The 11,844-nt window shown below is 48.7% G+C and overlaps 1 protein-coding gene across 1 annotated transcript; it reads left to right on the forward strand.

Moving 5' to 3' along the window:
* Nucleotides 1-10,313: 10,313 nt before the first annotated feature.
* LOC104278346 (chromosome unknown open reading frame, human C16orf47) lies at nucleotides 10,314-11,808 on the forward strand. The gene is made up of 2 exons (XM_009875291.1): nucleotides 10,314-10,356; nucleotides 11,603-11,808. The coding sequence occupies exons 1-2, from the start codon at nucleotides 10,314-10,316 to the stop codon at nucleotides 11,806-11,808; spliced, it is 249 nt and encodes an 82-aa protein (XP_009873593.1).
* Nucleotides 11,809-11,844: the final 36 nt, after the last annotated feature.

Here is an 11,844-nt window from a genome sequence, read left to right on the forward strand (position 1 = left end):
CGGGTCCAAGGCTCCATGCACCCCTGCCCTCCTCCCCGGGCATGGCTCCGCGCACTCGCGGGCAAGGTTTAAGGCAAAGCTCCTTCCTCCCCCGCCGGCCCCCTTTCATTTTCGTAGAGCGTATTAAACCTCAAGACGTAGTTAACACTAATCCTGATTTATTTAGGATTTATCTGCATTATTAATTCCAGTCATGTTGTGAAAAAGTACTCAGGCTTCCAGTTTGTATGTTAACTTCGGCCGTTTTGCGGAGAGGTTTATTTGAATCTTCTCCTTAAAGTGATATTTTAGCCAAAATTTCAGACCTTCCCCTTTTTAAAACACTTCAGACAGGAGCTAGCCATAATAATTTGATTTATTGTTTCGGTTTTATTTTTTTCCCCCCGTAAATACCCTGTTGGACTATTTTATGCATTAATCTGGATTTGATGTGGATTTAAACATTTACAATGCAAAATAATTTGGGTTAAAAATAATCCCCCTTGATAAAGCTAAAAAAACCCCACAACTGTCACCATCTCTGACAGCCAGGCATCGGCGCCGATCCTTGAATATGCAAATCGAGGCAAAGAGAAGCCAGAGCAGCAGGAACCAACCAGGGCATCTCCTCTGATGGTCCGGTCAATCAAACATCTCGTGCCATGAGCAGTAGGAAGTAGAATGAATCTTGAGCTGAGTCTCAAAACTAAACTCACACCTCTCGCTCAGCAAGTCCGCTGTCAGACCTCGCCGCTGCGCCTGCATCTCCACCCTCATCTCAATTGGGGGTTTTGCAGAAGGGAAATGCTCCCCCGGGCTCTGGGCAGCGTGGGACCGCGGCCCCTGCCCTGACAGACAGCGCCGGAGCCTTGGTCACGGGCTGGTGAGCTCCACCACAGAGCTGGCTCCGTGTTTCTTGTGTCCAACGTGGCCATTGGGAAGCTGCAGCAGAACCAGATCTGACTGCTGGAAACCTTTATTTGCTGAGAACCCAACCTGCTGGTCCATCTGGGAGTCCTCGTGCCAACTGGGCGCTCTCTGGAAATGGCACAGGTGTTGTCCAGCCTCTGGCTGGGGTCCTGGCAAGAAGCCTGCCCACACGACAGTTCAGCCTCGATTCCTGGAGGAACTGTTTGGAACAGCTGGGTATCAATGTGGTGTCCACATTTTCACTGGAATCGGTGCTGATTTAACCAGTGTAGGAAAGCTGAGACCCACAGCTGCTGAAGCTGATGGCCTCTGCTAGAGTTTGTACGGGACCACCAAGCTACCATACAACACCGTAAAACCAGCAGATCAAGGGAGGTTCTCCTCCCCTCTATGCTGCCCTGGTGAGACCTCACCCAGAGTATTGCGTCCAGTTCTGGGCTCCCCAGGTCAAGAGGGACAGGGATTTACTTGAGACAGTCCAGCAGAGAGCTACGAGGGACTGGAACAACCTGCCTTATGAGGAAAGGCTGAGAGACCCGGGGCTGTTTAGTCTGGAGAGAAGACTGAGAGAGGATCTAATTAATGTATATAAATATAGGAGGGCTGGGTGTCCTACCCAGTGGTAGGACAAGGGGCAATGGATTCAAGCTGGAGCACAGGAAGTTCCACCTCAACGTGAGGAAGAACTTCTTTGCTGTGTGGGTGCCAGAGCCCTGGCCCAGGCTGCCCAGAGAGAGTGTGGAGTATCCTTCTCTGGAGACTTTCAACGTCCTGACGCGTTCGTGTAGGACCTTCTCTAGATTCTGTGGTCCTGTTCTGGCAGGTGGTTGGACTCGGTCTCCAGAGATCCCTTCCAACCCCGACCATTCTGCCATCCTGTGAGCAGGAGAGCCGTGCAGGCACGCTGCAGAGCTGAGAGCAGCTCCTGGTGCCTCACCCTTGACAGAGGGACCAGACGACAGCCATCCCAAGAGATCTGCTTGGAGTCACCACCATCCCCACCAGCTCAGCTGCTGACCCTCTGGAAACCCACCACGCAGTGCCTGGGCACGCTGCAAGCTGCTCTCATGTGGGACATAATGTGATTTGAGCCTGCAGCTAGTGAGCAGTAAGATCCTCAGTGTCTCAGGAACTGGCACTGACACAAGCTTACGAAAAGATGCGTATATTTGAGAAAACAGTTCTCAAAAGCAAGTGTTTCTATTTTACACTTTTCTTCAGGAGAGGTGGCAGCAAGTATTTTGCCCATTCCCCTCTGTGAGGCCGTGGTGGTTCTGCTCCTCACACGCCTCCTCACGTCTACTCTAAACCAGATTGCCAGGCCTAGCGGGAACAATTTTCCAGGGTATTTATTTGTTTCCTGAATAGGCACTGGGGACACTGGCATCTCCTGATAATCTCTGCATGCAGGAGCAGAACTGCAGGGGCTTCAGACAGTGCAGTACAGCGCAGCATTCCCAAGGTAAAATTAAAACGTGCAAATTGGCAAATACACTGTAGCAGCCATGAAATCTGGAATCCCCTCTCGAAAAATGGCAAGACGAGGCAATGTTTAGTGTGGAGCTGTCACCACTCAGGTGAGAGATCTTGGGGCTACAATTAACAGTTCTCTGCCCGTACCGTTTTGGGGCATGGTAGTAATCAAAGGATCAAACGGTGTAAGGAACTATTGGAAAAGAAGTAGAGAAAAAATCATCATTGCACCACTGTATGCATCCCTTATGTGCCAGCCTTTTAAATAATCTGTGCAATTCTGGTCTTCTTATCTCAAAAATGGTATAAGAGAATGTGAAAAAGGCCAGAAAAGTGCAAGAAAGGTGACTGGAGTAGGGAAGAGCTTCTGTAGGCGGCAGAGGTGTGAAGCAGGCTGGGTACCACCACTTGTGTCTCAGATGTCCTTTAATCACAAGTTGCTGGTGGCTTCTGGGGAAGCATGGCTGTCTGCTCACTTATTTCCTACTCTTGCCTGCAGGGCTCTTGTTACTGGTCACTGTTGATGACTGGATGTTGGCTAGATGGGCCATTAATTTAATTTATCTTCTTGTAATCTCCTAAATAGTGTAGAAATGTGATGTGTCTAGTTCAGTTCCAATACTTTCCCAACATGGCAGATCTTAGAAATCCATAATGAATATACCATCATTACAGCTTTACAGTAGCTGCTCTGGTACCTGCAGTCATGGATGCTTGTCATCAAGAGTAGAGAAATCTACTGCCTCTTCCTTTCGGTCACATCTTGAAGTTGATGCATACTATGGCTTGGGGTAGACCAAAAATACATACTTTTATCAAAACTTTGGTGTTACTGTTATCCCGAGTTCAGGTGATGTGTCTCACCTCCTGGTTTTCTTAGTTTCTCTTGGTTTTTAGAGTAATTTCAAATGGTACCATGCAGAAGGCCACCCCGTTCACCACCCACGGTTCCCTCGCACTCAGTGGGATGCTCGTAGCCACGTGCGGGGTCTGGGTGGTGGGGAGGCGAGCGCTGCTGCGGGAGGTCCCGAGCTTCTCCCCGGGAGGTTTTGGTCCAGGTGGAGAGGCCAGCCCAGCAGCAGGAGCGGCACTGAGCTGGGAGATCCATCAAGAGAGCAAAACCCGGCGGTCGATGCGCAGCTCCAAGGGGTCTGTCAACAAGCTGCCTTTTGGAAGGTTTCTGACCAGCGGGCCGGCTCTCCAGCAGCAATCCAACCGTCTGTAGCACTGTCAGGCGCGTGTCCATCCCCTCCCGGACTGGCAGCTTTCCAATAAAGCCGATACCCCCTCCCTCGGGGTACGGCCATCAGCGGGAGGTGGACATTGTCTCTTTACTCCAGCAATTTGAGGACAATGTTGGCTTACACTCTATTAGCAGGCGGACAGCCGACCCCTGACCCTGGCATTGACCGCAGCCGGCGCGTGGACGCAGGGGAGTTAAGGTGGTCCAGTACAGTTCCTCGGCATGGCCCTGGGCGGGGAGGGGGTCTGCTGGGCTTGGGGGGGCCCGGGCTGATGCCCGGCAAGGGAGCACAGAGCCAGCTCCAGGTTGCGAAGGGCAGGCGCCGAGCGGGGCTGTGCTCTCAGCGGTTACAACACCTGCCCCCGCAGGAATTGGCGAGCGCCTGGGTTCTGAGCACGGGGTTTTGGTGAGTGGTTGCAACGCTCTCTCCGGTGCCAGACTCAATAGGCCCGTGCTGAGGGGTGCTGGTGAGCACAGGGTGGGTACCGGCCCACCTTCTTCTCTCTGGGACTACCTGGGGCGCTCCCTGTCCTGGGAAGGTCCCTGCTCCGGAGCGGCTTTGCTCCCCTCTGGCTGGGTGCAGACCCCTTCGGGAGGACACCCCCGGCAGCGCGAGAAGTAAATCAGCCGGAAAACATAACCAAGTCCCACCCAGACCGGGTTGTCTGACTTGAACTTCCAGTCACTTATCTAAGCTTTTCCCTGTTGAGGACTTAAAGGCCTCCCTGTCAATAAACACATTAGCTCACTAAACATGCGGATGCCTTCTCTTCTCTGGATTAACCCTTCGGGAGCTGGGGCTTCCTTTGGATTTGTTAGGATATTGATCACAGATCATGTTTGCCTTTCAAACTCTCTCTCTGCTTTGGACTTGACAAATAGTTTCAGCGTTGCAATCAAGCAGCAAATTCGCTGCAGGCGGGAAGCGGGGGAGCTGCAGGGGAGAGCCTGCCTTGTGCTGCTGGGGTGGAGATACCTCCTCTGCAGCCCCCAAAGGCAACTGCTCACCATCAGCAGGAGGAACTTGCTCTCGTAAGGCATCACTAATTAAGCAAATGCCAAAGTGTTAAACGATGTCAGATAAAATATATGCATGTTTTCGGTATTAGCAAAAATCATTGAGTTAAATTAAATTAAAATACGCTTTAGCCTGATTTAGCTCTTCTCCTATGGAAAATCATACACCTTTTCAGTACGTGTCTGTAAATGTGCAGGAAAATGTAAAAGGAGGCCAACTGAGGTAGCCCCACTGTTTCTGGTTAAGAACAGATTAAAGAAGCTCTTAGGGGAATGACTTAGAAGAAACTTTGTGATATGGAAAGGTCATATTTTATGACCTGGCTGACCCAAATGGATGCAAAAATATCAGAATTGGTGACCTATCCAGAAAGCAGATCTTCTGGCTTTCTCTCCTGCTCTCAGTTCCCAGAACCTGCCTGAGAATCTGGAGTGAGATGTGTGCTGGCTTTAGCTCAGGCTGTTTGCTGCTGCGCCTCTTGTATGTGCCACGTCCCTCACTTAAAAATGCAAATGCACCCGCCTGGCTCAGAATTGGGCAAAGTAGGAGCAATGAGTGTTCCATTGTAATCTGGAGCATGTTCTCAGGCTTTTGAACTCCCGGTAAATCCTCCTGTGGGTAACTTTGCTGTTCATGTGCAGTTACTGCCTTCTCTTGCTGCCCTAATAAATCATATTGAGTCTACATGCTTTGGTTTTAGGGCTGTCTGTTAGATGTCTTAAGATCTTCTCTTTTTTCCGTCTAGTTGAGGCTTTCTTAGTTTTTCCCCTTTTCATTCTTTTTTGAAGAGGAATATTTTTAACATTCTGCCACGGACTGTATGTGAGCCATGCGTTTCCTGGTCTGCTACACAAAGATAATCCTCTCGTTGTACAACATCCAAGTTCATCCTCTTTCTAGGCATTAAGTTTAATAACAAAAACCCCAAAAAGGTGGTATAAAAACTCACCTGAACCTTGTCTCCAGGTTCGGTTGCCCTTACGGTTCCTTGATCCAGAGAGGTTTAGCCCGTCTTTTCTCCAACGATCCTCCCGCTCTGTCCCGGTTCTGTTGGGTTTGACAGCAAAACCTTCTTTTGCCTGTCAGCTGGACTTCTCTAACCCTTCCTGAGCAGGAGGAACACCAGCTAGCCAGGTGGAATGTTTCAGGAAAAGAATCCTCAAATATTATAAATGCGTTACAGAAAAATGATGATGTGACCCTGAAGAGCACAACCTGGAGCTCATGTGGCAGAACAGGCAACCATTGCAAATCTTGCGTTTCAGTGAAACATCTACATTTTGTGAATTTTATATGCTGCCTCCCCCCATCCTGTCGCGTGCTACAGAGATCACTTTGCTTCTTTCTGGATGTGACTTGGTTCTCTGTGTTATTCCTATGATTTGTGTTAGTCTCTCTGATTACTTCTTGACTTGCTCTCATTTAGGCAGCTGAGATTTCTCATTGTCTTCAGAATTCATGTAATGGGTTTGCATCATTTTCTGCATGGGGCACCGGGGAAATAACCAATTCCGCACATAGCCGCTCTGAAACTTTCTTTAAAATGCTCAGTAGGCACGTGAAGCAAAATGTTATTTACCATCTGACTCACCTGACAGCATTCTCTGGAAATTCCTTAGTGCTACGCGGCATTACCGTGACTGTGTCTGAAACTGTGGCATAATCCTAAAGGGAAAGGGTCTTTCCTTTTTAATAGTCGCATCAGAGAAGAAGCTGGTGAGAGTCGCGACTTAAGGCTCTTCTGGGGCTGGGAACAATCATACTTTGAGCGGTGCCGCCGGTTTGCGATGTCATGCTCAGGAAGCCGCGTCACTTCCCCGCTCTGGCGCGGTGGTGACAGTTCCCTGCTCATTTCAAAGGCGCGTTGAGAGGATCCGTTCACACTTTTCCATCATTTGCACTGTATAAAGTACGAGGCGGCTGGCCGGCAAGCTGCGATACGACCAACAGCGCGGGGTCGTAGCTCGGGCCTCTTTGCACTAGCTGGCGGCCACTGCTCCTCTGAGGGGCCAGATCCTGCCTCTCCTTGCAGGGACGCGGAGTCTCACTCGCGCGGAGAGTATTTGTTTAAGAGGATTTCCTTTCTCATGCAGGGACAGCAGTAGCCATGCCAATAAGGGTGGGAGCGATTATGGGAGATTGACTGGTGGAATATAATCCCTGTGCGATGCTGATCGGATCTGGTGAAGATTGCGTTTCAAAGGTAACGGCTCATCCTGCTCCAGGAGTGGCGGTCCACCCATAAATAGGGCTTTAATGAGATCCGACAGGCCTGATTTCTCTGGTGATACAGTAAAACAACACGACCAATTCTGATGGTTTGGGGTCCTGACCTTTAACAAGGACTCGCGACGCAGGGCAAACTGCCCAAGAGAGATGGAGGGGCAGGAGGCCAGGGGGACAAGGTCGGCAGATAATGAAGTGGTCAGCATTGGATTTCTGTCACTCACAGTGGTTAAGTACAACAGTGAGGGACTTCAGTGAAAGAAACTGTGAAAGAGCACAAGCGGAAAATAACAGAGACCGGGGAATCCGGGGAGGATTTCGGTTGCCTTTCACTGTGAACTCAAACAATCCGAGTGCCTTTGGTAATGAAGAGGGCGAGTGCAGGAATCACGCAAAGAGAGCGAAGGAACAAGGAGGGAGCAGGAGAGATTAAAGCGAGCAGAGGAGGAAATCCAAGGGGACTTGTCATTTGAGCGAGTATCACGGCCGGGTGCTGAGACCCAGGGAAAGGAGAGGGAGCCGCGGAACAGAGCTCTGGACCAGAGGCGGCTGCAGACAGAGCGCTTGACTCATCCGACTGGTGCTGTGGCAGCCACTTGTGGCTGGCTGGCTGTCCTTGTCCGTCTGTCCCTGTCCGTGCCCTCCTTGGCAGCTGAGGACACTCCCAAGCACTGCCCCGGCGGAGGACCTGGGGGCCACCGAGGAGCAGCACCCCGACCGTGCATCCCAGGGGGGCTTCCAGCCTCAGCCTGTCCCTGGCGCGGGGAAGCTCTCCAGCGGGCAGCGGTGGCTTGCCACCTTTCAGGTTCCTTCGTGCTGCTGGAACAAAATTCAGTGGGGCTATCAGCTAAGGAAGCAACCCAACTACCTGCTGGGAATTCCAAGAGCAAAACCGTGAAATGCAGAGGAAACTCGGAGCCATTATTAAGGAGGCACTGACAGGTGACTGTGTCTGAATTTAAGATATTTCCTTGCCACGTGTCCTCCTTTAGACCTAGTTTTAACAGAAGTATTTCATTGCAGTTTTGCTAATACATTTATCTAGGCTACAGGTGATTGAAATCAAATGTGTTCAACCCAGCCACTGAAGAATCACGTTACTGAACAGAAACCCCAAAATTAAGCTGACCAGAAACAAGTGAAAATGGAAAGTCTGAACATGACAGACGCAAATAGTTTGCTAGATTGGATGCTAAAAGCAGCTAAAAAGATAAGTGCTAAGTAGGAAAATATATTTTAAAAACGCTTTAGATGCGGGAGACCAAGCTAGTTTTATTTACATGAGCTAAAAAATGGGATATTGTTTTAGCATTGCTGATCCCTTTGGACATGTTCAAACTGCAGGGCCTACAAAGAACAAATCATTAAATCAGATGTGTCAGTACTTCCTTACACGGACTAAAATAACCTTTAGTCTCAGCTATACAACTGTAAGAACAGTTGCAGAGAGCAACCTGCATCTATACCAGCTTCAGTCAGTGAAAGGTTTGCTCTTTAGTTGTTTTTTGCTTTATTTGGGTGTCTTACTGTTGTTTGGTTTTTGTTCTTTTGTAAACGTAACACTGAAGCCAGGCAACCTGTTAGAGAGGTGAATTGCATGATTACACTGCATTGTTTTAATTTGTCTTTGGATGAATTCTCATAAGCTTTCATGAGAAAATCTCCCATTAGAAGCATTCATTTAATTTAAGAACAGTTGGGAGAGGAAGGGTTGAGATGACAGATGGAGACTGTGGGTGTCTTACGAGAGGGAGCTGAGCTTTTTGTGTTTATCTTTTTGTGGCACATAGTTGCTGTTCTCTGCTGCTTCCATTTTTTTAATCTGTGCTTTTTTGTGCAGCATTTCTTAGAAATCTCTCCTCTTTTGTACTGTAAGTCTAATAGATTTCATTAGTTTTCTCCTGTACTGTGTCAGCTTTAAAACATAACAATATAACACAGTACGGGGATGCAGCCTGGCAAGAAAGCAGAATAAAATAGGCTGAGCCTTAACATGCGGATTTCAATCCAGTTTTGAATTGCACAGTATTTAGCAGCAAAACATACTGCAGTATAGAACTGCTTTCTTCACTAAATCATCTCCCCGATTGTCCGGCCAGCGGCACGCGCCTGCTGAGGACAGTTTTGCAGCTGTGCCAATGCCTTCGCTTTGTAATTAAAGGTTCGCTGTTGGAAAGTGGCCTAAATCTCACACTTAACTTCTATTTACAGTAGCGTAAAGGTAGGTATGAGGTTTCAAGGCGTTATGTTTAGAAAGCATGTATATGAAAATTGCAGGATTTCTGAATGTAACCGGGCACCCTTAATGCTTGTGGCCCAGGCAGGTTGGCTGCAAAAGCTGCAGGAAAACCAAAAGCCTTCAGTGGTGGAAGTCACCCGGTAACAGCTGATAAACAGCAGAAATGGGGACAAGAGCTTTGTTTTGTAAATATCCAAAATATCAACTTAGGCAAATGCAAATACACTGGTAGGAAGAGTCCTGCTGCTGGCAATATTTTGATAACCAGGTTCCTGATTTGTAACTTGCACCTCTTTTAACGGTCTTTAAGTTACACTAACAAATAATCTCTAAACTGCGTTGCCTGTGCGTTAGGACTGCCAGGCCCCCTCACGGAACTAATTAAAATTTAGAAGTAAAATTAAATCCTGTTAAAGTAAGATGGAAAACAGTGAAATGTTTGTTCACTATAAAACTTGCTTTGCTCTGCAACACGGGAAGCAAGCTGTGAATATAGGGCCAAAATTTCAAACATCAGTCTGACTGGTTCTCACTACATTACGTGTGAATTTATTTGCATCTCTGTGTGCTGTCCCTGCATTTGCATTGCACGTGACAAACCAGTTGATACAAGAAGCAAAGCACATTCATTAGATTTTCGCTACTTGTCCGTGAAGTTTTTAACTTAATACGACCAACCTAGAATTGTTTTTTCCCTTGCCCTTCACCATTTCTGAATGATTTGATCATTCCCTGTTCAAATACTAAAACCTCTTTTCCAAGGCTCTGTTGTTTCTAGCTCTGATTACCACAGCCAGTTCTTTTTGCTGTTCCACAGGTTTCAGTCCGTATAAAATACTCTGCCATAACAGACTTCTGTAGTATTTGATTTGTCTGTTTTATCCCTTCAGATCTTTTGTTCTTTCTCCATCCCTCCTTCCTAACAAGTCAAGCTTCGAGATCACCACCTCTGGTCCTTCCCCTTCCTGTTTAAGTTCATGTTCCCACAGTCTCTCCATCAGCTTCATCAGAGATTGAACCTCTACACTTACCGCTCTTATTCTTTTAATCTCATAAAAACGTCTCCGTACTTTCTTCCATCTGTATCATCTATATCATTTCCCACAAACTGAACCGCAAAGCTCTTGCTTTCTCCTCCTTGAAGTCTGCACCGGCCCTACATGACTTGGCTTCTCTTCCTTGAAGCTGCAGTCCCTGATGACGATATGGAGCTGTATTCCATCACCGAGCTCATTAAGGACCTGTGTGGTGAGCTTGATGCAGAAAGGACAGGAACGACTCATTTGCTTTACGCCGGGGTGGATGGCAGAGCCGCAGGGCCTGCCTTTGCCTCTCGCAGTCTGCAAGGAGACATCTCGCCTCGGCTCACAACCTGGGAGCCCCAACCTGCTCCTTCGCTCACCAGTACTCCAGCCCTGTAGGACACACTGACTGGCTTCCAGCTTCCTCTTCCTTCCTCGGGGCGTCGCTGGCTCTGTTACAAACTCCTCTCTGGTGGATTTTCTAATATCAGCTGCCCCAACCCTGGAAACCATTATCCCGTGACCCATCGTCTTCATGAGCAGATGCGGGGACAGGGACATTCCTATATCTGTCTTTTCCTGCTGTCCTGATTTATGACTCTGTAAAATAATAAAACATTAAAAAGGTTGAACCTGAACTGAAGCTATGACTATGACACTATTAATCAAACTGTTGGAGAATTACTTTATAGTAGGTGCCTTAAGCACTGATCCAGTCCGCTACAAGTTGGCCTCAAACATAGTCTAAAGACTGAGTATTGGGCCCGAGAAAGGCAACTTTTGATTGCTTGTGTTCTCCTGCAGCGTACGCCCGTGCAACGCAACCGACCCCAGAGCAGCACTGATGTGGGCAGTGCAGGGAAGAGAACCAAAAGCTGTCCTGGTGTGCTGAGCAGGAGCGATAGGAGAGCTCGTTCGACTCCTCCCGACACGGGGTGATGCCACCGTGTTTCTGAGTGCCTTTCGTACAGCAAGATTGCATTACGTGGTGCAGCATTTAGAGAACTGTTGTGTATATGTTTTGAATTCTGAAGTCCTTCCCAATGCAGAAACACCTCTGGACTGGAAAACAGGAGCATGAACATGACGGCGGGAGCTGGCAGTTTCAGGCAGAAACAGCACTGCCACCCCAATGAGCCCACACAGGATCTGGTCGACTTTTTGAAAATGCTTTTGGTGAGCCTCAACCCTCGAAACTTTCTGAATGTTTGAGACTTGGAGCAGGCTCTGTAGCAGGGGCTGGTCCCCCACTGGCATGAGAAACGTCTGCAGCTGGCGGAGGCTGAGGCTGCAAAATCTCATGCTATTGCCCCGTGCCAAGCAAGTAACTCTCACACCACTCCTTAGTGGGGTCTCAGGGGACAAGGGCCGAAATCAAATCATGGCTTTCTCTCTGTGAAGCAGGTGTTTTAGTACTGGCCTTGTTTGCTCCATGAACTCTTCCCGCACCGTTCCCATTTCCCATCTTGAAGAGCTGGTGCTGATGGTGGCAGGGGCCAAAAAAGGCCTGGTCGGCCTCCCCCGCCCCCCCAGCCGTCACGACCGTCTCTTATCTCAGCCGTCGATGCCACGCTCGCTTGATGTCTCAGTTCCGGAGCAGAGATGTTCCAGCTGCTATCTGGGAAGGCTCTGGCCCCCAAAATATTTAGTTAGCAGCCACTCAGTTAAGTGGAATTGACTTTTTATCGGCTTTCCTCTGTACGTCTGCCACCGG

This window comes from Apaloderma vittatum, unplaced genomic scaffold (genome assembly GCF_000703405.1).
Source record: "Apaloderma vittatum isolate BGI_N311 unplaced genomic scaffold, ASM70340v1 scaffold27308, whole genome shotgun sequence".
Classification (NCBI taxonomy): Eukaryota; Metazoa; Chordata; class Aves; order Trogoniformes; family Trogonidae; genus Apaloderma; species Apaloderma vittatum.